Source organism: Vulpes vulpes, chromosome 13 (genome assembly GCF_048418805.1).
Source record: "Vulpes vulpes isolate BD-2025 chromosome 13, VulVul3, whole genome shotgun sequence".
Taxonomy (NCBI): Eukaryota; Metazoa; Chordata; class Mammalia; order Carnivora; family Canidae; genus Vulpes; species Vulpes vulpes.
Window position 1 is genome coordinate 23,711,071 of NC_132792.1, and position 26,305 is coordinate 23,737,375.

Below are 26,305 nucleotides of genomic sequence, written 5' to 3' on the forward strand. Positions count from 1 at the left end.
TACATATACACACATCTATTTATAATATATGCATATATATGTACGTATATTGTATATATACATATGTAATATTTGTGTATATTTAATGAAATATAATGAACATATATAAATGTATATATATGAGGAAAATGAGAATGATGCAAAAATTAAGTGGTTAATTTTAATAAACTTTGGGACACAGTTTTATCACAAACAGATTGTACCATTGGTCTTGGTAATAAATTAATGAGTAACACCCTTTTTGGAGTCATTAACCAGCATCTCACCAGATTTACATATATCCAACAATATGTCTTTGATATTCATATATAATTCCATAGCTGTATACCTACATAAATTTTATCTTTTATTATTGGATTTTTATATTTTATTGGAGAACTTCAAAAATGCCAGATATTAATCAGATTTATTCCAATGAAACTGATATCTTCCTTTAAAAAAAAAGATTTTATTTATATATTCATGAGACAGACAGAGAGAGGCAGAGACACAGGCAGAGGGAGAAGCAGGCTCCATGCAGGGAGCCTGATGTGGGACTCAATCCAGGGACCCCAGGATCACACCCTGAGCCAAAGGCAGATGCTTAACCACTGAGCAACCCAGGCGTCCTTGATATCTTCCTTATAAGAATCTGTTTTCTATTTTTTAACCTTAAAAAAATAAACCTTTATCCATAAGCCCCTTTATTTTAGTAATCATCTAATAAATATTTATTCAAATGAATTTCTTCTAGTGCTGTAGACCCCAATAAAAGTATTTCGTCTATTTCATAACCAATTAGTCCTTCCTTTTCTGCTGGGGGAAAAAAATCACTGAATTCCTCCTCCTTATTATGACATTTTTATCCTCTGGTGTTTGTTTTCATTTGCATGGTGTATTTTAAGTAGTTTTATTGAATAACGTACACAAAGGAGCCCAAATTACATGTTTTGAGTTCGATGAATTATGTTGAAGAAATGCATCCATGAAAGTAACATATGATCAAAAAAAGAACATTGTCCCCTTCTGATCACAAACTCCCTCCCTTTCCTTCAGGGTAGCTGCTCTCCTAACATGTAACAGGAGATACTGATTTTGCTTGTTTTTAAGTGTAGGTAAATGGAAAGATGTATTAGGTGATCTTTTCCTATAGCTTCTTTTGTCCAATATCATTTTATGAAATTCAAATTTGTTATTGTGTGTAATTGTAGTTTATTCTCACGGCTATATGGTCTCACATTTTGTGAGTATATGTCAGTTTATTTGCTCTACTATTGATGGTTACTTAGTTGTTACCAGTTTGGGGTTACTGTGAATACTGCTGCTATCATCATTCCAAAAATGTACTCTTATGAGAATGTTTAAATATTTCTCATGGTTTAATATAGCTACATGTATAATTTTCCCTTCAAAGATACTGCCAAAACATTTTTTTTCCAAATTAGTTGTACTAATTTACACTCTCACAAGCTGTGTTTGAAGATTTAATTGTTCTACATCCTTGTTGACACGTGGTAATGTCTGCCTTTTTTACTTTTAATTGATCTACTGTTTTTAGTAGCATTAGTATTCTGGTTTTAATCTGTATTTTTCTACTGACTAACAAAATTTAACATTTTTAATATACTTATTGGTCATTTGGATATCTTGTTATATAATGTGCTACTCAAGTCTTTGTCCATCTTTTTTTATGGGCTTTTTGCTTCATTTATTTCAATTTGTAGTGATTCTATATATATATTCCTGATAAGAATTCCATCACTGTGTGTCTTGGCTTTTCACTTTAATACTATCTATTAATAAAAAGATATTCTTAACATAGTGTAATTTATTATTTTCTTTAGTGTTAATCCTTTTGTGTTTTAATTTAAAAATCTTAGCTTATTCCAGGTCACAAAGATATTTCTTGATATTTTATTTAACATTTAGATACACAGTCTATAGAGAAATGATTTTTGTGTATGGTGTAGAGAACAAGGTTTATGTTTTTTTGTTCTCATTTTTCTTCTGTATGAGTATATACTTGACTCAGTACCATATTTAGAAATACCTCTTACCGCACCTCAGTTTATTGCAAATCAAGTAAGTATCTGTGTGTGGTATTATGTCTGGACTCTATTCTATTTCATTGGCCTATTTGTTAACCCTTAAACTAATACCACACTGATTTGAATATTATAGTTTTATAATAGGTTATCACATCTAATAGAGTATAATCTTTACCTTTGTAGTTATTAATTTGCTTTTTTTAAAGAGTTTATTTATTTGAGACAGAGAGAGAGAGAATGAACAGAAGGTAGGGGCAGAGGGAGAAGGAGAAGCAGACTCCCTGGTGTGCAGGGAATGATGTGAGTCTTGATCCCAGGACCCCCAGATCATGAACTGAGCTATCCAGATGCCCCAGTAGTATTTAAGTTCTTAAAATCAGCAATAGATATATGCGAATTCTTCTCTTTAATTTGTTAATTTAATAAAACATAATTTAATTGAAAATATGTAAATATTATATTGTAACAAATTATTTTGTTCATTCTTATTAAGCATTGATATACTTTTCTTATTATTGCATAAAGGACAAGTATAAATAACACTGTGTTTAATTTTCTTAGAAAGTAAGCTACCATATTTCTTCCTATTATTCCCTTCTGCAAAATGCTTTAGTTTTTGTACAGTGTGTACCAAGAAGCCACCCAATTTCTTATCTGGTTGTTATATAGGATTTTTTTCTTTTCTAAAACTTAGAAAGAGGGCTTCTGTGATAGGACAAGTCTTTGGAGAGACATATAGGAAATAATGTTGACTGGTTTTCTGATTTGCAGGGATCTATGTTCTTTATCCAAGAAACAGAGAAGGAGAGGGTGTTTCTTTCTACCAACTTTTTGGTATTCTCTGTACCTAATAGCATTATCCATGTAACACCAGTTGCCTTTTCAATTGCATTGCTTTTTTTCATATAAATTCCTTCTAGAATCTGGTAACATGGTTACTATCAATAAACACTATTATATTACCATGAGAATGTTTTATTTGGAATTGGGGGGAAGTGTATTAGTTTCCTACTGTCTATTTTTACATATATTTTCAAGCTATTTGACCTATTTATGATACTTTTAAGTGTATTTTATATAATTCTTTTCAACCTCACTTTAGATTCTTTGAACAGCATTATTTTCATCCTAATGTCTTTTGACAGGAACACATTTTCTGCTTCCAATATTAAATTTCAAATGTCTCTCTTTTCTTCATCTACACATATTTAAATTGTGGTGTTAGAAAGAACCACCACATATATTTTAGAGTCAGACTTATGGTGAATTCTAATTCTCCCACTAAAAAAATGGGAGAGCAAACCACTTCTCTAAATTTTATGGAAAATAGGAATACAAAAAGGCCATATTCGTTTTTTTTAAATTTCTTTTTTATTGGAGTTCAATTTGCCAACATATAGAATAACACCCAGTGCTCATCCTATCAAGTGCCCCCCTCAGTGCCCGTCACCTAGTCACCCCAACCACCCGCCCACCTCCCTTTCCACCAACCCTTGTTCGTTTCCCAGAGTTAGGAGTCTCTCATATTCTGTCACCCTCTCTGATATTTCCCCACTCATTTTCTCTCCTTTCCCCTTCATTCCCTTTCACTATTTTTATATTCCCCAAATGAATGAGAACATATAATGTTTGTCCTTCTCCGATTGACTTACTTCACTCAGCATAATATCCTCCAATTCCATCCATGTCGAAGCAAATGGTGGGTATTTGTCGTTTCTAATGGCTGAGTAATATTCCATTGTATACATAGGCCACAGTTTCTTTATCTTTTCATTTTTCGATGGACGCCGAGGCTCCTTCCACAGTTTGGCTATTGTGGACATTGCTGCTAGAAACATAGGGGTGCAGGTGTCCCGGCGTTTCACTGCATCTATATCTTTGGGGTAAATCCCCAGCAGTGCGATTGCTGGGTCATAGGGCAGGTCTATTTTTAACTCTTTGAGGAACCTCCACACAGTTTTCCAGAGTGACTGCACCAGTTCACATTCCCACCAACAGTGCAAGAGGGTTCCCTTTTCTCCGCATCCTCTCCAACATTTGTTGTTTCCTGTCTTGTTAATTTTCCCCATTCTCACTGGTGTGAGGTGGGATCTCATTGTGGTTTTGATTTGTATTTCCCTGATAGCAAGTGATGTGGAGCATTTTCTCATGTGCTTGTTGGCCATATCTATGTCTTCTTCTGAAATTTCTGTTCATGTCTTTTGCCCATTTCATGATTGGATTGTTTGCTTCTTGGGTGCTGAGTTTAATAAGCTCTTTATAGATCTTGGATAATAGCTCTTTATCTGATATGTCACTTAAAAATATTTTCTCCCATTCTGTAGGTTGTATTTTAGTTTTGTTGACTGTTTCTTTTGCTGTGCAGAAGCTTCTTATCTTGATGAAGTCCCAATAGTTCATTTTTGCTTTTGTTTCTCTTGGCTTCATGGAAAAATTTTTCTGTAAACATAAGGGATAATAATTTTTTTAATCTTTGTGTCTATAATACACATATTATTATCCAGTATTTCATTTCTCATTCTGCAAATCTGTAATATGGATTGTTTTTTTATCAAGGTGAATGTCAATCACCATAATTTATATTTCTTTCACAGCCAAGTTTCTTTTTAAAAATTATTTATTTATTTTTTTATTCATGAGAGACAGAGAGAAAGGCAGAGAAATAGGCAGAGGGAGAAGCAGGATTCCCACATGGAGCTAATGTGGAACTCAGTCCCAGGACCCTGGGATCATGACCTGAGCCGAAGGCAGACACTCAACCACTGAACCACTCAGGCGCCCCTAACAATGTATCTTCTAATAAGCAATTTCTGTTTGCAATCCTTTCATTTCTCCATTTGCAAAATGGAATAATAAAAATGAAGTCATATGCAGTTATATATTTTATCAGAATAATGAGATAATGTATGGTGAACACTTGATTCATGGTGAAAGCTTAAATAACAGGTAGTACTTAATATTTCATTAGTTAAAATAGTTCTGCTTTTTGGCATAAAAGCAGCTAAATAAAGCATTTTGCTGACATAAATATTTAATTTTGAAAGCATGTTTTATTTGATGTTTCAGGGTAATATGTTTGTCCTTATTAGCTAATATTAAATTTAGCCATGCATGTACATGTGGTGATATCACATTTAATTTAATACATTATAGTAACAAGATGCATCTAATATTTCACAAAGTACAGTGAGTAAAACATCCAGAATTGATTTAAGGCTACATAAACATAAATTTATTTGCAATGACAGTAGCACATTATATATAGAAATGTATTCTTACTCAAGAAAAATATCAAAACAGTGATCTAATTTTATGATCAATAAGGTAATGTAACAATGGAAAAGAATATATTTATTTAATAATATAATTTTTCATACTTATCTCTTTTGTGAAAACATTAGAAAATCATTTTCTACTTATGATTGGCCACCTTCCTTATTATTATTATTTTTTATATCAGACAGGAAACAACTGGGAAAACAAGCAGAAGGATGTTAATACAGGGAACTAGTTTAAAAGGCTTGAAAAGTGAAACCAGACAAAAGAGGAAGAAGCAATCTGGAGGTATTTACAAAAGGAAGGAAATAAGCTAATGGAGGGCAAGGTAGGGGCTGAGATTTCCAGAATGAAGAACATAGTGACTACTGTGCTGTGAACAGTGCTATGACCATGGCAGGAGATGGATATAGTGGGCACTGGAGCCAAGGGAGTAATCTACCCAGCAGTTGCTGACCTTATAGAGAGGAACCACATGGCCACTACCAGAACTGCTGAGAAAAGAACTGCTAGGATCAAAGCTGACATCATCAAAGAAACGCAACCACTTCCATAGTTTCTCCAGAAACAAAAGAAGGAAAAAAAGGAGGAATAATGCTTTCTCTCCCCTCTCTTTCTGATCTCTCACCTTGCCTCCTAATATGCCTAACCCATCAGAAAGGCAGCTGGCACAGATATTTGAGCAGAGTCTGAAAGTAACAGTATGAGAATGACAAACACCCAACAAGTAGTTGACCTAATCCAGTTATATTTTGCTTTCCTTTGGTTTTGTTTGTTTGTTTTATTTTTTTCCTCCTTGTAGGGGCTACTCACAAAGTGGTTAGATTGGATGGAGCATTTTGTACATGTATTAAATTTGAAAAAACACTAACTTGGAAAGCTAATGACATGGACTTCATCCAATGTGTGATTAAGAGTTATTGAAGGATCCATTATAAGTAGCAAAGTAAGGTAGCACATCATTTGACCTCAGTCAATTGTCCTGTGGAGTAAACATTAAGATTATAGGTAGGTAAGTCTAAAAGCAGAAGGACTTCGTTTTAAGAGTCTATCAAAAGAGGTTAGAATAAAAGAATATGAAGACACAAATTTAAATAGAGTTGCTGAGAATGGATATTAGTATGTGGAGTTGAAATCCATTTTATATACTTCATATTATATTTTAAGGCATCATACTCAATTAAAATTATAATATTAGAGTTAGAATGTCTAATGTCACCCTATATTTCTATTAGGTAAACACAGTAGCCATTCCAGCGTAATGATATGTTTTCTTTTTTAAAGATTTTATTTACTTATTGAGAGAGAGAGAGAGAGCACAAGCAGAGAGGGGCAGAGGGAGAGGGAAAAGTAGATTCCCTGCTGAGCAGGGAGCCCCACATGGGGCTAGATCTCAGGACCCTAAGATCATGACCTGAGCTGAAGGCAGACACTTCCACCTAGGTACCCTCAGAGTAATGTCAAGAGCCTTCTGTTTGCCAGGCCATTATTGCAGGACCTAGGCATTGTGGACACAGATGATTTCTCCACCATGATAAGTATTTATATTCTAGTGAGAACAGACGGACAATAAATTAGGGCCTAGGATAGGCAGATAGTGCTTTAGAAGTCATTGGTGGGTTGTAGACATCACTGGAAAAGACACATGAGTCACTATGCTTTTTAAAAAGATTTTAAATATATTTTTAAAGGAGAATGGAATTGAGGGCAACTGGGAGAGAGAGGTTTGCAAGCCACAGCATAAGACTGATGAAATAGTCTAAGTGAGAGATGATGGTGACTTGCACTGTGCCAAAAGCAGGGGAGGTAATGAGGAACCATTGTATATATTGTGGATATTTCCTCACAATAGAGGCCATAGTTTCCACTGAATTATTAGATGCATGAAATGTGTGCGAGATATCAAGGATGATTTCAGGGCTTTTTAGCCTAAACAACAAGAAGACTAGACTTTACTCAAAGGGAATGAGGAGGCAAGAGATTTTTGAATTGAGATTTAGGTTTTGGACATAGTTCTGGTATGCTGATTAGCATTGATGTGAAAATATAAAATAGTGGTTAGATATATATAGTGTAGATGTCAGGGAAAAGGCCGTTGGAACATAAAAATGTTGCACCTATGAGAGGATCCATGCTATAATATTCAGAGCAAAATTTCATTTGAAGTCATGTCTCTGTCCACATATATGAAAAAGTACCTAGCCAGAGTGACACTGCATCATGATTATAAAGCTCACTGGACCATCACGAAGAAAATGTGTTTGCAGGATTTTTAAAATAGGACTCCAAAATAAAATGCCTACATGAACAGCTTTTTGGTTACAATAATGAGAATTTTAAAAATCTGGATTCTTCCTCTCACTCTTATCTACTCTCTTTTTCCCCTCTTTCTTCTCATTTTGTTATTCCTTCTTATTTTCTTAACTCATTAGTTTATTTTATAAGCATTATCTCCGATGTAACTGTCTAAATATTATGTTACTATTTTTTTAAAGATTTTTTAATTTTTATTTATTCATGACAGACAGAGAGAGAGGCAGAGACACAGGCAGAGGGAGAAGCAGGATCCCCTCAGGGAGCCGGACGTAGAACTCGATCCCAGGTTCCTGGGATCACACCCCAGCCGAAACTGCTGCTAAACTGCTGAGCCACCAGGGCTGCCCATATCATGTTACTATTAATAAAACTATGAAATTTAATGGCACCATCTCATATGCTATTCCCAAAGTTACATTTTTGTCACATTTACAAGAATATTCCAAATTCTGCACAAAATCAGCAAATACTTAAATGTATAAATTAAGTCCATTTCTTTCTCTACCACAGGACTAATGAAAATAATTAATTATAGTCCTCCATATAATTGTCCAGTTTTAAATGTACAGATAGTTTGGTCTTCACAGAATTTAATTTCTAAATATGTCCACCAGTACTTAGTTGATGAATATACTCTTTTTTTCTGTTTTGTCTGTATTTTTTGATCTAATGATGAAAAAATTACATTTTTTAATTCTTTCTCAAATCATTTCTCGTAATTTAAATAATACTATGGCAATATTTTTAATATAAATTATTTTGTGCACATTTTTCATGCACTATTTTTTGCCCACGTTTATTTAATATTATACTTGCCAAGGTCTTCTATTTCAAGAATCCAATAGCTTATAAATTCAATTACTTTACTTTTCTTCTCATCTTACTTCACTCCATAGAGAATATTATTTCTATGATTCCTATGATATTCTATCAAAATTGCAACCAAATTCCAGAGTAATATGAGTTTCCTCAAGAAATAGAAATATTTATATTATAATTTAATAAGTATTTTAAAAATCCAGGGATCCCTGGGTGGCGCAGCGGTTTGGCGCCTGCCTTTGGCCCAGGGCGCGATCCTGGAGACCCAGGATCGAATCCCACATCAGGCTCCCGGTGCATGGAGCCTGCTTCTCCCTCTGCCTATGTCTCTGCCTCTCTCTCTCTCTCTCTCTCTCTCTCTGTGTGACTATCATAAATAAATAAAAAATTTAAAAAAATCCTTTTTAAGTTAAGCATTATGAATTTGATACCGAGGACATATTAACAGTTATGAATTATGATAAATGCCGATTCTTAAACCTAACTAGATATTTGCTTCAGTTATTAGTCTATGATTCTAACTTTGTCTATGTCCCTAAGTAGAAGCATGAGAAATGGGGGTGTAAATAAACAAGAACTGCCTTTTCTTTTTCTGTTATTTCCACTAAAACATAGTCAATGCATTTGTCTATTGGTATTTATCTTACTTTCTTTAGTTTTTTCATATTAGAATACAATCATTTCAATAAAATGTATTCCTTTGATTCTAACCCATGCTTACTAGATAGTCACATAGCCCTTTGGATACAGACACTAACTCATGTTTCTTTGTTTTACTTTATAGTATCTGATGCTTTGGTGCCTATTAGTAGGGGAACAAATATCTCTAGCTCCTAGAATAATCTTGTGTTTTTTTTGCTTATTTTCCCAGTGTAAATGTTAACAAGATGCTCTCAAAAGAGACCCAAACCAGAAGCAAAAATTACAGACATATGGCAATCTATTAGCCTTATAGAAATAATTCATGATTTTTATTTCTTTCATGTAGGATCAATGGTTACCTTAGTTTAGCTTCTCATGTGAGAACTTCATTAACTTTATAGTAATGTGACTCCAGGGTGCCTGGATGGCTAATCAGTTAAGTGTCTAACCTGTGATTTTGGCTCAGATCATGATCTCATGGGCTGTTGATCAAACCCCAAGTGGTATTACACTTGGGGAGTCCACTTGAGATTCTCTCCCTCCATTCCTCCTCCCACTTGTGCTTGCTTGCCCACTCACTGTAAGATAAATCTTTAAAAGAAAAAACAGAAATGTAATACTCATTCTCCTTCAATTCATGTTAAAAATAAAATATTTCAATTGTCCTAATAATTATCAAGGAAATGTTAAAAGATTGAAATATTCTGGTGTTACTTTATTCTAATCAATGTTAACATTATAATATTAACTTATAACAGAAAAAAGATATATTACAGGATATTTTTATGTTTATTTTATTTTATTTTTTTATTTATTTTTATGTTTAAAGTAGGAAAACAGGAGGTGGCAATATCTACTATAACTTCAAGTCTTATTTCCATGTTTTATCAAAACTAACTTATATACATATATTAGTTTATTAAAATATTAATTGTTATTTTCCGTGTTAGTAAATATCATTCAAGAAGTCCTAGGATATTGGGGTGCCTGCCTGTCTCAGTCAGTAGAGCATTCTACTCTTGATCTCAGGGTTGTAAGCTCAAGCCCCATGTAGAGTGTAGAGTTTACTTAAGAATGCCTAGGATAAAAAAAAAATAATAAAAATAAAAAATAAAAAAGATAAACAAAACAAAACAAAAAAAGAACCCCTAGGATATTTAACATGGAATATCAGGATTCATAAAGACATTGTTTCTAAAGTAAAACAGAATATTTATACTATTATCTGATTATATTTGCTAATGTTTATTGGATTTAATTATCTTCAGTGTTTTGTAAATTTTACAATCGTTTTATTTTGGTGCTGTAAAAAAGTGATTTCTAAAATATACTTTATATACAGTAAAACAATTCACAATATAGACATAATTTAATATTTAATTTTAACCATTGTTCAATTTAAAATGTTTGGGTCTGAATTATTATTATTTTAAAATAATAGGTTAGTGGACTGAGTGATTTTGCATTTTACATAAAAATTATTATTTGATAATAATAAATTACCTCATAAATCATGTCCAAAAACACTCAAACTAGGTAGAGAAATGATTCCTCATATGTTGTATATCGCTGTATTCTCATATTGATATTTTCTTTATGGTATATTACAATGAAGACAGATTATAATTTTATTTAATCTAAAATCATTACAGAAAGTTATCAAAAGGTAGTGTCATCCACCAATTGTGTGTGTATATATAAAGAGATAATCATCTCAAAGACAGTTGTGAAAATTTATAAGAAAGTGATGTCGAGCACAATGGGTAAAATTAATGGTTATGTACAGTCTGTTAAAGTACTTGTTATAGTCTCAATTGCTTCTATTCAATATCTTTGAAAACAAAATACTTAAAAACAATCAAAACTATTCTGAAAAAGAGTCCTTGCTTTTCTAACTTTTAGAATATCCAGGTTAAATTGCATAATGTCTTTATCAAAACACCTTTAATCGTTACCAGCATAAGCCTTTATTTAAAACTCTCCAACCGCAATATTTATTTACTTTGTGTACAGTTTAATGCTTTATCAAAGTCCATAAAACCAATGAATAGTGTAGAATCTCAAAATCTTTTCTATGAATATTTTAGGTTAAATAAAATTTTAATTTGTCTTCACCATTGGACTATATCATAAAAAATATAAAACAACTATATCTATATTATATATCTCCACAGGGACATTGATTAAATGTGTCATTTCTTTTTTAAGAACAAACCCTTTAATGGCTGGAAAAAGTAGACAGACAAAATTCCATACTTCTAATATACATGTTTTATGGATAAATAACATGTCATATAATTTTCATGTTTTGCCAAACTGAGTGATAATCAATAATATCTTTCTGGGAAACAGAACAAGCCATTAATTTCGAGTTCAACTCTCATCTATGTCTCTTGGATAAATGGATCAAACAATTATCAATATGGAAAAATACAAAATATGCATTTGTAGAGTTTTTTTTTCTTAGTAAATGTAGAGGATCAGAAGAAATACAGTAAAATTCATATTATAAGGTATGTATAATACTGACTATTAGAGGTCTTTGGAATGTACCCCCAAAAAGACAGCAGGTATGGAGGGGGGATCACTTCACTCAATGTTAAGGATTTCAAGCTTCTAAAGACACATATGATCTCATCCCATCTCTTCTTCTCTTCCTCCTTTTTCTTTCCTTCCCTTTTCCTAATTGGAAAGCTTTATCAATGATTGGGGATGTAATAAGGTTCTCATCTCTTTCTTGCTCATAGTTTTGCCTCATGTAATTCAAGCAACAGCATTTAATGGGTATTTACTAGTTTTATACCCAAAATAAAAATCCTAAGGATGTTAAACTTGGAGGAAGAAAAAAATCCAGCTTATAAGAACATACCACATACTTGAAGAATTACACTTAGCTATATAATTCAAGTTTATTGTAAGTATCAATAATTGAGTGCTACAGGAAGAAAATTTGGATGGCTATGAAAGAACTTTCTAACTCTCACATCTGTTATCAAGAGTCAATAGCAATAGTAGTAAATATCTGCTAAATGCCAGACATTGTTCCAATTGATGTACTTATATTAACTAATTTAAAACTGACAAAAACTTGAGAGATTAGTACTATTTTCATTAACATTTTACCAGTGAGAAAACAGATGGGGAGAGAAGTAAACTGCACAATATCATACAATAGCAAATGGCAACACCGAGATTTATTCCAGGAAGTCCAGCACCAGAGTTATCATTTAATGTCTTTGTAGCTAATTAGATGAAAGCTGGATAGGTTTATCACCAAAATAACTATGGTAAAAATAGCATTTAGCATGTGCTAGGCATTGTGCTAAATTTTTACAAGCATCATCCTACTTATCCTCACAATATAGCTATAGGATATTTCCTAGTATTAACCCCCTTTATCCCAAGTTTATTGGGATGAAATCCCTTATTTAATATCAAATTGCTGATAAGCAGTAGAATATGTGTTTTTCAATTGTAAATTCTAGAATCCAATCTTACAGTCATAACTTCAACTGCTTCTTAAAACTCCAACTTTGGATTAATACATCCATTAACAATTTTAGGTGATTGTGCAAGGTGGGGACACCAAAATAGATTTAAGTTTCTGGCATCCATTAATCGCACCGTACTTCAAATGTTTTCAGTAGTTCAACTACACTGTCTTTGCAATTTTGGTCATTTATAGTTTTAAAGATAAGTAGTTCAAGATAAAAACATTATAAAAGTTTGGCAATAGATGCACAAGATAGAAAAATTGAAAATGCTAAATTTTGAAGAAAATTTCTACTAATATATTGCATGGATCCTGGATAAAATGTTGATTCTGAAGATGAAACTCTAAAGTCACTGGAAAGAATGAGTTTTAAGTAAATGGAGTAACTCTAGATACAGAGAGTTGAGGACATTCTTAAACTATGTTTTTGACGGAAGAAAAAGTTTTCTCCCCGGATAGTGGTATTATAATATTTGTGCATCTCTAAGGTTCAGAAAATAAGGGGAAAAACCTGAAGTATTTAAAGGACGAAAATATTTAATAGTGAAAAAGAAAATATTTAACAACAAAATAATGAATTTAAGGTTGAGGAATGAAGGTCATGGAGAACATTCACTAGGTTTCATGTTATCAAAAATTTGCAGAAACTGTAGGAAAAAACCCAGTGATGAGCTCAATTGTTTGTAATATCAAAACAAATTGCTTTAAACAAGAATTCTGGTAAGGTGATGGGAAAATCTCACCTCTAACACCTGCTAGATATCTACCTTCCAATACGTACTAATAACTTAGGCTTTTAGTTCACGATCCAAATCATATGGAAGTGGCAAAAACTAATAGAGAACAATCCTGGCAAGAGATGTATTTGGCAAGCATAATTCCAAGATCTACAGATACTTCAATACAGTGGAAAGAATATAAAAAAGTGAAAATGAATGCTAGTCACCTACCTTTCTAGCTATATCTGTATTATAATCAGAGTCATATTTATTTTTACCCTAATCCCTATCCATATGTACATCAGTATCTATACTAGATCTATACCTAGGCACATGTTCCATACATTGTAAATTTGCCTTTCTCACACAGGATGCCTTTTTCAGGAATTTTATATTTGAAAGAAGTTTCAGCTCATTTAGTCCCAACAAATGATATAATTACTCAAATATTGCCACAGTCATCTTTTCCTCTGATATTACAATTACTGACATCTTGACATAACCATGAATTATTGTGCTGTGCTTCATGTACCCCAATATCAATAGGACACGCATGAATTATTCTCACAGAACAGTCATTACTTTAAATATCTACTTGTTCCTGTGGTTTTCCCATTCATTTTGAAATTAAATAGATTAACAGTTCACTTCAGCAAAGAATTCCCTGTATATCTCCCGGACCATTTTTAAGAACTGTATAACCAAAGTAAAATTGTAAGATAATTCATATCAAATTTTTCTCACTATGAGTAATGAGAAATCATCATAATAATGCTGGCATTATAATACAATTTGTCTTAACCATAGTATAACACAGAATGCAAATGAAAGGGCAGTGGATTTTGAGACACAGTACTAATGAAACTAACACTTAGTGGCTATTTCTTTGATTCCAGAAAATACACCAGGCCATTCCATATGAATTTTCTTAGTTAACCATCACAAATTCCAGGGACTTGGGATAATGTTACCACATTTTTTTTTAAATATCTGTTCATTAGAGACACAGAGAGAGATGCAGAGTGCAGAGACAAGGGCAGAGGGAAGAGCAGGCTTCATGGGGAGCCCAGTGTGGGACTCAATCTGAGGCCCCTGGGATCATGCTCTGAGCCTAAGGCAGATGCTTAACCACTGAGCCACCCAGGAGTCTTGACCACTTATGTTTTAAAATAAAGCTTTTGCTCTCTTTTTGCCGTTTCCCATTCTCCGTGTCTGTATCCACCCAATCTCCTTACAAGCAGTAATATCCTAATATCCTTTTAATTTTAAAAATATAGTTTTTACATTTATTTTTTAACTAGAGTATGTTTAAATTAGTGTTGACTGAGAGGGGCATTAAATATGCACATACAGAAACATAAAATACATATATTTTTATATAAATATTTTATATCAAAATTTTATATATAAAAATTATATAAAACTTTATATATACAATATATAAGATATATTAACATACTATATATAATATTAACATATAGTATATGTTATATATTTATATATGTTATATATATTTATATATGTTATATATTATATAAATATCATAATATATTTATGTTTGTGTATGTATACATATTTTTGTTTAAAGAGGCTTTTGATTACATTGTTAGAGATAGTATGGATCCAGTCATTCTTGATATTTAGTCTCTTAGAAATAACACCTCACTGTTAAAAGCTGGTAAACTTATTTACATAATGAGACAGTATCATTCTTATCCATCATCTTTGGTGCTTTAAAGGTTTCCATTACATTAAGCCATAAAATGGCACATTAATTGCCATCAATTTCTAAAAATTTTTAAATAAACAGCCTCTTATTTAAAGAGCATACCTTGGCATTATAAATGACTTTCTTATAATTTGAATTTCAATCAATTTTGTATTAATTATCAAATAATTATTTTAGTATTTTTCATATTAGTCATTGATATAAAGTTTTAAGTTCATTAGTTAATTTTCCCTAAAACTAGTTACTCATTATGATGTTAAGCATCATTAATGTTCCTGAATCTTTGTGAAAGGAAATGTTTAAAGAATGCTTTCATCTACAAGGACTTATGGGAAGTAACAGGATCACTCATTTGAAGTGCATGACCTTTAAAACATACAATAACCTCTGATATTTCTCAAGTACCCAAATTAGTAAAATGATCCTATGGAAAAAGATCATGCTTATCTATAAAATATTATACTTTTAGATTACCCAGAAAACATGTTAGGTTCAAGTGCAATGCATGTATGTTTAAATATTGTAATTTATAATTCATATAATTTACATTCACATTGTAATTTGAAATTCAATTCATAATTCATATTTATAATTCATATAATTCAAAAATTAAACAGCATGCTAGTTTTACTTGGAAAATAAATTTTAAAACTATATAGTTATATCCTGAAAGATACTTCAAATAGAAGTGCATAAGATATATGATCTTCCTTTAACTTTTCAGGTTAATATTATGGTAAATGGTAAGTCTTTCTAAACAGAAGTGTCTACATAGACTATCTGAATTTTCTTAACAATTGAAGTCCTTTGTATCCTTGTGATACTTGAGGACGCTGTTACAAGAACACAGTTTCTTGGTTTGAAAAAGAAAGTGTTCTGATGGCATTCATCTTCTCCTACCATCCACCCTCATTCATTAACTTAACAGCTATTTATTGAGGGCCATCTTAAATGATATGTACTGCATGAAAGCACTGATGATAAACTAGTGAGTTCTAAGGACTTCACAAAGGTTAGCGTCCAAAAGAGAAGAGATGCTTTATAAATAATCACACATAAATATTAAATTATAAATAAAATCTTATAAAGAAAAGACTTACCTTAGAAATATTGAAGGTTCAGTTACAGACCACTACAATAAAGGGATTATTGCAATAAAGCAAGCCAAATGTAGTTTTTTTTTTTTTTTTTTTGGTTTCTCAGTGCACATAAAATCTGTGCTTACACTGCACTGTGGTCTACTGAGTGGTGCAATAGCATATGTAAAAAAAGAACATGCCTTAAATTAAAAAATACTTTATTGCTAAAACTACTAATCAATCTCTGATCTTTCAGTGAGTCATAATTTTTTTGCTGATGGAGTCTTGTCACTGTGTTGGTGGATGCTGACTGATCAGGGAGGTGGTTGCTAAAGGTTGGGGTGGCTATGGCAATTTCTTTTTTTTTTTTTTCCTTTTTAAGATTTTATTTATTTATTTATTCGAGAGAGAGAGAGAGAGAGAGAGAGAGAGGCACAGACTCAGGCAGAGGGAGAAGCAGGCTCCATGCAGGGATCCCGATGCAGGACTCGATCCCGGGTTTCCAGGATCAGGCCCTGGACTGAAGGCAGCACTAAACCGCTGAGCCAGCCACCCCAGGAATTTCTTAAAATAAGAAAATAATGATATTTGCTATGTCAATTGACTGTTCTTTTCATAAGAATTTCACTATAGCATGCAATGCTGTTTGATAGCATTTACCTACAGCAGAACATGTTTCAAAACTGGAGTCAATCCTCTCATATTCCAGCATGGTTTATCAATTAATTATTTAATATTCTAAATTCTTTGTTGTCATTTCAACAGTCTTCACAGTATCCTCAGCAGGAGTAGATTCTACCTCAAGAAACCCCTTATTTGTTCATCCATAAGAAGCAACCCCTCATCCTTTAAAGTTTTATCATGAGATTATTGCACTTCAGTTAATAGTAACAGGGTCAAATAATAACATCAAAGCCCAGGATCTCAGGTCACTGTGACAAATATTATTATAATGAAAAAGATTGAAATATTGTAAGAATTACAAAATGTGACACAAAGATAGTGAGCAAATGCAGTTGGAAAAACAGCATCAACAGAACTGTTCAATGCAGGATTGCCACAAACCTCCAATTGTAAAAATAATAATAATAATAATAATAATAATAATATCTAAAAAGTTAAAAAAAGCAGAGCTCAATAAAACAAGGTATACCTATAACTAATAGGATTCATAACTGAAAGAGCTTATTTTCAGATTAATAAAGTAAGGTATTACAGGCGGGAGGAAAACAAGTTCTTGGAAATCCACATATTGATAACTATCACGGAAATAAGTCTAATACATACATCCTTTCTTATTTATTGAGTTGAAAAAGAAAACTAAATCTCATAATATAAAACATGTCACTACCTGTTGATTATTTATAGATGACTGTAGAAAACTAGTTTTTAATAAAAAGAAAACATTCTCTGCATTGTCCACTATTATTTTGGGTAATTTAAATAGTGTAGTGTCCTAAATATTGTCTAAAAATACTGATTATTTAACATATGCAAATAGGTATAAAGTGAGTTTGCGTGTAAAATAATTGTGTGTTTATTTGCACATTAGTTCAAATATTTAATATTTTTTACTTAATCAACATGTCAAAGACAATGATAGGATAAACAGCATGTTCAACAGATAATGGGACACAGTAAGTCATAGTTTTGGACTTGGATCTCCTATGAACTTGATCAAATTATTTAATTTCTCCCATTCTCTTGTGCCTTCTAGGTGAATTGCATATTTCACTTGTACAAAGAAATTTTTCTTCTAAAGTTATAGTCAAATAAATTTTGCACTAATAGGTTTTGAATCTACTCATTTTGCAGATCAACATGGGTCTCAGTGACTTAGTGTGGTCACTAGGTTGTATAGGATTTCCATTTTCATTTATGGAGCAAATTAGTATTTTAAACACCTTTAAAACTTTGCATGCCAAATCCAAAAGAAAGCTATGAGTTGGTTTCATATTTCTGGGGCAACAAATTACTTAGTAGTTTAAACAGCATAAATTTGTTACTTTGCAGTCTAGGAAAATGAAGTCCATGATGGATTTAACTGGATGGAAATCCAGGTGTCGACAGGTCTGTCTTCCTTCTGGAGGCATTAGATGAGAATTTGTTCCTTGCCTTTTCTAGCTAGTGGAGGCTGCTTGGCATTCTTTGGCTTAATTCCTCTGCCATCTTCACAGCCAGCAATCACATCACTCTAACCTCTACTCTGTTATCCCCTCTCCTACTCTCTCTCTAACTTTCCTGTTTCTCTCTTATAAAGATCCTTTTGATTACTCTGAACCCATTCAGATAATCTAAGGTAATCAGATAATCTCCTAGTCTTAAAACATCTGTAACATTTCTTTTTTCATATAAGGTGAGATATTTCAAAATTCCAGGGACTAGAGCCTGGGTATTTTGGGAGGGCCATCACTCAAAACATAACATTAGATGTATAATTGTAATAGGCATAACATCCTAGCAGGTTATGATGTAACTAGTTTTTCAGAATTCTTGTGTGGTGCAAAACCATTCTTCTTTTTTTGCCCCTTCCTCATAGTGTTTCTTTTTTTGTGTGCGTATGAAAAACTAGTATGAGCATTTAAAGTGAGAAGTATTTTATTTATATGGATTCAAATCAAGAAGTAAAGTTTCAATACCTCCAGAAACTTATATAATAACTAATTAGTTACTGAATGACCCTGCAATTCTACCACTAGATATATTCCCAGTAGAAATATGTATGTATGCTTACAAAACAAGTAAACAAAAATTTATGGCAGTATTATTTATAAAAGACCCAACTGGAAATAGAAAAATCTGCTAGCAGCAGAATGGCTAAACAAATTGAGGTATAAAATGAAATCCTATATAGTACTGAAAGTTAATTTCCATATTACTGCTGCAATAGTACAAACAATGCTGAGTCAGGAAAGCCATAGTGAAATAATTTTATTATACATAATTTCATTTATATAAAGCTTTAAAACATGCAAAATTAATTTGTTTAGCTAGAAGTCAGGCAAGTGGTTATCTTTAGGGAGGAATGAGATAGTAATGAATGGGAGGAAATATAAACAGACATTCAGTGTTTCTTGTCTTTCGTTTCTTGATCTAGAATATTTAATTTGTGAAAATTCAGCAGTATGTACAATTTTGACTTGTAATCCTCTTTATGTAAGTTTTAGTTCATTAAACATATTTGTAAATAAAAGGCCAAGATTATATAATTAAATTATAAAGGTATAATCTTTTATGTAGATAAAAGTATAGCCTTTTATGTATATAAAAGAGTAGTATATTCTGGTCATAACTGACATATCTTTAAAAATAAGGATACCAAAAATTTATAGGCTAAAAGGTGTTCTAGACTAGTTCTAGTAAATTAGGTTTTAGGTTTATTACTACCAGATAAGACAAAGATTAAGATCAAACATTATTAGACATAGATTAGGGGCACCTGAGTGGCTCAATCAGTTAAGCATCTGACTCTTGATTTCAGCACAGATCATGATCTCATGGTTCTGAAATTGAGCCCTACATTAGGCTCTGTGCTGGGCATGGAACCTGCTTAAGATTCTCTCTTCCTCTCTCTTTCTGTACCCCCCTCAAAAGAAAAAAAAAGAAAAAAGAAAAAAGAAAAGAAAAGAAATAGAGTAGCACTTCATAAAGAAAAATGTTTACTTCACTAGGAAATATAATTTAAACTTGTATACACTTAATAATTTAGCTCCAAATATATTTTAAAACGAACACAACTACAAGGATAATTATAAAAATCACAACCCTATTGTGAGATTTTAGCATATCTCTTTCAGTAGCTAGTAGATCAGATTTTAAAAATTTAGTCAGCACAGAGAACACCTGAGCATAATTAATATATTTAACTAAAAGATATATTGTATGCTGCTCCCAGCTAATGATAAATACTCATAATAGTAGCCAGAATGATCCCAGAATAATGGTTCTTTAAAAACTTGTGAGTATATCGCATGGTAAAAATAACTATGCAAATGGAATTGAGACAGATGTCATAAAAGAAGATATCTGAATTTAAAAAAAAGAAGATATCTGAATTGTCAACCTGAACACAATTTAATTATATGCGCATTTAACAGCTGGGAACTCTCTTCTTCTAGAGGCAGAAGAGGTAGCCTCAGAAGGATGAGGTAGAAGGAAAGACCAGAGAGATTTAAAGAATGAGAACGTGGACCGTTCTTGACTCTCACGATGGAGGAATGGCAGTCTCAAACTAACAAATGCAGGCAATCCCTAAAGCCTGAGAATGACCCAAAGTCAACAGCCAGCAAGGAAACAGGACCTTAGTCCTACAACTACATGGAATTTAATTCTGGCAACAGCCTTATACATTTGGAAGTGAAAGCAAATTCTGCTCCAGAGGTTCCAGAAGCAATGCAGCCCAGCTAACACCTTGATTTCGGCTTCATGAAACTCAAAGCAGAGAATCAGCTGAGCTACCTTCTACCAATACCTATGTAACTATGAGACAATTAATAAAGTGTTTTAAGTTTGTGGAATTTGGATTAGCAATAGAAAAATAATACACTTTTCTTTATAAGAAAACTAGGTGCAAAAAAAAAAAAAAAGAAAAGAAAACTAGGTGCATAACAAAAAAATTACAATATCAGACCCAGAAAGCAAATCTCAAGAATTTCAAAGGATTAAATTCATACAGAAAATGATATCTAATTGCAATTCAAATTAGTAAATCAACTATACTTCTAATCATGAGCCAAATAGCTTATGTACTTATGTGGTGAAAAGAGGAATATTTAAAGCTTAAAATGCTTATAAAACCTAGAGGAACTACCAGATAAGTACACACAAGTGAGCTTTTCCAAGAATGTTGATGAAAACGGAAATTAAAAACAACTTGAATGTCCATCAACAGTAGAATAATGAATTTAGTGTGGTATATTTATGGCAATAGATTCCTATACAGCAGTGGTTCCCAAATGTTTTCCATGAATCCTTGAAGGTCCTGAGACATTTTTAGGGAGTTCAGAAGATCAAAACTGTTTCCATAATGATACTGAGACATTAGTCACACCTTTATCACTGTGTTGACATTTGCCCCCATGATACAAAAGTAATGATGGGTGAAAATGCTGATGCATTAAAAATCAAAATTAGTGACTTCAAACTGTAAAAATAGTCATTAGTCATTGTATTCTTTACTGCCACACACTTTTAGTGTGAAAAAAGTCCATTGTACTTAAGAATATTCCTGTTGAAGCTATAGTTATTTCATTAAATGTCTACCTTGTAAAGCCCCTCTTTTTAATGACCTGTGTAACAAAATGAAAAGTATGCAGGGAACCCTGGGTGGTGCAGCGGTTTGGCGCCTGCCTTTGGCCCAGGGCGCGATCCTGGAGACCCGGGATCGAATCCCATGTCGGGCTCCCGGCATGGAGCCTGCTTCTCCCTCTGCCTGTGTCTCTGCCTCTCTCTCTCTCTCTCTCTCTGTGACTATCATAAATAAAAAATTTAAAAAAAGTATGCAAACAAAACAAAACAATCTTTTCTATGCTTACCAAAATATGATGGCTGTTCAAGCAAAAACAGTTGTATGATTGAGTTGTCAGCTGAACTGGCCACTTTTTCATCAAACATTCTTTTTACTAAAACGACTGACATAAACTATAGTCACATTTGGGTATTTGGTATATATTTTTTCCAACACAGGCACACAAACACACACACACACTGACCATGAATTGTTACTTCAAGGGAAAATAACTGACAGGAAATATTGTCTATGATGAAATCTGAATTTACAAGCAAAAAATTAGAATTTTGTAAAACTTTAATCCATTACTGTAAGTTTTAAAGCTTCTGTAAGTTTAAATATTTTTCTAATGAGATTAGTAGCAATAAAAATAAATGTTATTTTTTGATACTTTATAATAAAGTGTATCAACATTTGGAAGATCTAACTCAGTGAACCAATATATTCCAAATTACTGATACATGCTAAAAAATGCATGGTAAAAAGAACCCATTATAAGAACAAGGGGAAGTAATGAATTTTAATGCTACAGAGTATAAAAACTACTTGATATGGTTTGAATTCAACATTGCAACTAACTTGTAAAGTTTTGTGAAGTATCAAAGAAGAGTACTTATCTGCAAAAGCTTTTAGAATTCTCTTCCCTTTTCCAACTACATATGTAAGTAAGGCGAGAGTTCTTTATACCCATCAACCAAAATAACATATTGCAAAATATTGAATAAAGAAGTATATATAAGAATCCAACTGATTTCTGCTAATAGGCCAGATATTAAATAGATTTCCACAAACAGAATACAATACATTCTATTCATTTTTTTGGAAAATAAAATTATTTTGAATTAAAATATGATTTATGTAACCTGCAATATGCTTACCTGGTTATTTTTAAAGTGATAAATACACATGTAAAAATGTTCTGTTTTAATTTAAATGGGGTAAATGTTGATAAATCTAGCCCACAAAATCTTTTTGGGGTTCTTAATTTTTAGAGTATAAATACACCTGAGATAAATAAGAATTATTGCTACCTGGCAATGAAATATATGGTAATTTCAATGTAGATTAATCTTATATGTACAATGTTGGGCAAAAATAGAAAGTATATAAAAAATAGTCTTAATTCCACTGCAAAAAATACTAATTCTTTTCTCATATTGATGAGAAAAATGAGAAAATAAATAACATAAAAGGCAATTCATAGAAAAATTAAAAATTACATATTTTCATTAGTTTTAGGAAAATTATATCTTGTGTGCATTTTTTAAATTTAAATTTCTCTTTTCTGGTTAAGACAAAGTATCAATTATAAATTAATTATATGATCCATCTTGTAACTATACTTACTAAGTTATTAGCATAAAAAGTAATAAATTATGGCTAAAATATCAGAAAATACTTGTTTTATAAAAATATGCAATATAGGGACACCTGGTTGGCTCAGTAATTAAGTTTCTGCCTTCCCCTCAGGTCATGATCCTAGATCACAAGACTGGAGCCCAGCAACTGGTTTCCTGTTCAACCAGGAGTTGGCTTCTTCCTCTTCCCCTCACCCTAGACGTGGGCTCTTTCTCTCTGATTTTTCTCTTTCAAATAAATAAATAGAATATTTAAAAATTGCAGTATAACCAAAACGTAATCTACAACTATTAAATTTAATAGAACTTATGAAAGTTTGGAATCTGATAAAACAAAATCTCTTATCCTTTGTAGACTTTTCAGTTTCAAGATTTCATATTTAGATCAGATCTCTTCCTTTAATATTAAATTTCAATAAATACTTCCTACTGCATATATATATTCTAAACTATCAGGAAAACAATTTGGCAAAAATATCTTCTGAATATTCAGTTGTTAAAATCAAGAGCAAAAGATAGCTAAAAACACACTCTACAATTCATTTCCCAAAGTTTAAATTAGTATTTTCACAGAGATGATATATATAATAGATATGATAGTTATGCATATTAATATATGTAAATAACCATATATTTATATATGCCTACAGTAATTGTTTTTGATGAGTGACTTTCAATCAACGTTATAAATTCATTTATAAATCCTAATGCACATATATACACACCTACTTATACAAAGTTTGGGGATTTGATAAAATGACTTTTAATTCTCTTTCAAATTTGTTAGGTAAAATGTCTATAACACTAACAATTAATTCCATATATGTTTTTAGGTTAACAGGATTCCATCTGCCACCGCCAGTGACAAGTACCAAATCTGTGTTCTCACTACGTTTGACCAGTGATTTTGCAGTTAGCGCTCATGGGTTTAAAGTATATTATGAAGGTAAGTGATGGAAATATAAAAAGACCCGTGTCCAGTCTAATAGAGTCAAACCAAAATTCTCTATAGTGGAAATGGAAGAAGAATCACTGGGAAAATGCAGTTCATCCTGCTATCTCAAATCCTTTCCTAAGAGTCACCCTCTTAATTATTAATAGATAACAAAATGCTAGAATTAGTGGGCTTTAATGTTTCAGTGCAGTGTACCTGAATAGAGGAATATCTTTCCCTTAAATCTTCTTAGGAGATAAGACCATGAAACCATTATGGGATTAGACATTAACAAACGTGAACAAAATGCAAGTAGCAGGAAAGTAGGTCTAATTCAAGATTTAGACATCACAGACCCCACCCTATTTTCCTCTGTGCTTTGCCTCTCTGCTAGAAAATAAACTGGTGCTCTGTTTTCTGTGCTAGTCAAGAGGAAAGGTCTATTAAGAGACAAGAGTTCACATCTTCCATTCTAAGCCAGTCTTTCTAATCCCACAGATCCATAATCCCTAAAACTACAGAGAAGGAAACTAAGAAACTCTTGAAATTAAAAGTTTTATCTGGAAGTCGGAACAAACTAATTTGGCATCACAATCTGGTCTGAACTAATTGGAGGCCACTAATAACCTTTATTTATCCCACATAGTGTGGATACTTATGTTTTGTTATACAAATATTGTTTGATAATTTAGTTTACCACAGGCTCTGCTGATGGTGTTAAAAATGTACAGAATCTGCCTGTATTCCTTTTTTAAAATGTGAAAAATTCTGCTGGTAAAAATACTCTATTCCTGAAGGTTTCAGATGGAGGTTGTGGACTTGTAATTTTTCCTCTACGTGATTTAACAATAAAGTTGCATCTCATTTAGGGAAGAACCCCTCTCTACCTATAGGAGTAGCATATCAGATTTCAACTCACTTCTCCACGACCATATTACTAGAATGCATCACACCAGATCTAAAACCTTATAACAAGACACACAGATACAGGTACAGATACAGTCGCAAGGGTGGTTACATTCTAAAGCACATGATAATTCAAAATAATATATGTTTAAAGACCACACTGGAAAGCATATGTAAAGTAGAATTGCTTTAGTATAAAGGTTAACAGTTTGCATGTGGGGAAAGTTTTAAAGCAAACATTTCATCTTAGTGCTATCTTTCTCACCAGAAAAAAAAAATCTTCTAACAAGCAATTGTGTAAAAATATTTTCTCTTTTTTATATCCTAAATAATGACACATCATACCAGTTTTTAGCACTATTTTCTACCTACTATATATTTCTGAACTATCTTGCTACATTGTAAAATCTGTTTTCCTCCATTGTACTAGTAATAATCATTATTTTTCTAAGGTGCTTTCACAATAGTTTATTTTTATCTTGGCAACTTAATTCATAGTTCAAAACACTAAAAACACAAAGGTTTAATTTTAAGTGTAATTTTGGCAATATGGAAGGAGTTAGTAATACAATAATTTTCTATTAAAAGCTCCTTAATAGAAGACCTGTACTCTGTTCATGAAGGCATAAATATATTTTAGGTTAGTTTATTCTTTCAATAAGTACTAAGTACACTGAAAATGCAGTAACTTGGAAGATGAGTTAGGATGTTGCCATGTTTTCTGTTTTGACTGTCAAGTTTCATGAAATATACTAAAAAATATTTTCAAAGCTCTCCATTCTTTCTACACATAAAACATTAAATTTCTGTCTTTTCTCTTCTGCAAAAATGGATTCATATATCTCCATGACATTTAAACGTATGTTTTGGAGGTCCTGACTTAAAATATAAGGTATTAGGCATCCACATAGCATTGAAGGATTGGTATTCATGTTACAGAACATCTTCAAGCATTGATTTGTGATGGTACCCTCTACTGTGTGTTTTCTATTCCTACTGTAAGAAATGAAAACAAATTTTGCTCTTAAGACATAAATATATTAACTCACAGTTCTGGAACTGAGAAGCCCTGGTGGTCTCTGCCAGTTTCTCTGTTCAGGGTCTCACAAGGCTGAAATAAAAATGTCAGCTGGTTGGGCTCGTATCTGATGGCTCTGGGGAGTTACTAGTACCATAGTCCCTGAAAGCCTCTCTCTTCTCTGAACTTGGGCCCTATGTCTGAGAGCCAGCAAGTGGTACACTGCATCCTTCTCATACTCAAAATTTCTCTGAAATCTTCTGACTTCCCCATCTGAAGTCATCCACCACACATCTCTTTTTCTTTAAGATTTTATTTATTTATTTATTTATTTATTTATTTATTTATTTATTTTTTAATATTTGTTTATTCATTCATTGATTCATTCATTCATTCATTCATTAATGGGAGACAGAGAAATAGGCAGAGACAGAGGCAGAGGGACAAGCAGGCTCCCCACAAGGAGCCCGAAGTAGGACT

The 26,305-nt window shown here is 32.2% G+C and overlaps 1 protein-coding gene across 2 annotated transcripts in view; it reads left to right on the top strand.

The window, feature by feature from the left end:
- CSMD3 (CUB and Sushi multiple domains 3) overlaps positions 1 to 26,305 on the top strand; it is a 1,174,336-nt gene that overhangs the window by 146,537 nt on the left and 1,001,494 nt on the right. For both annotated transcript variants that reach the window (XM_072734033.1, XM_072734032.1), the window contains exon 3: positions 23,801 to 23,913. In XM_072734033.1, the coding sequence (XP_072590134.1) occupies positions 23,801 to 23,913 (113 nt within the window). The remainder of the gene's footprint in view (positions 1 to 23,800; positions 23,914 to 26,305) is intronic.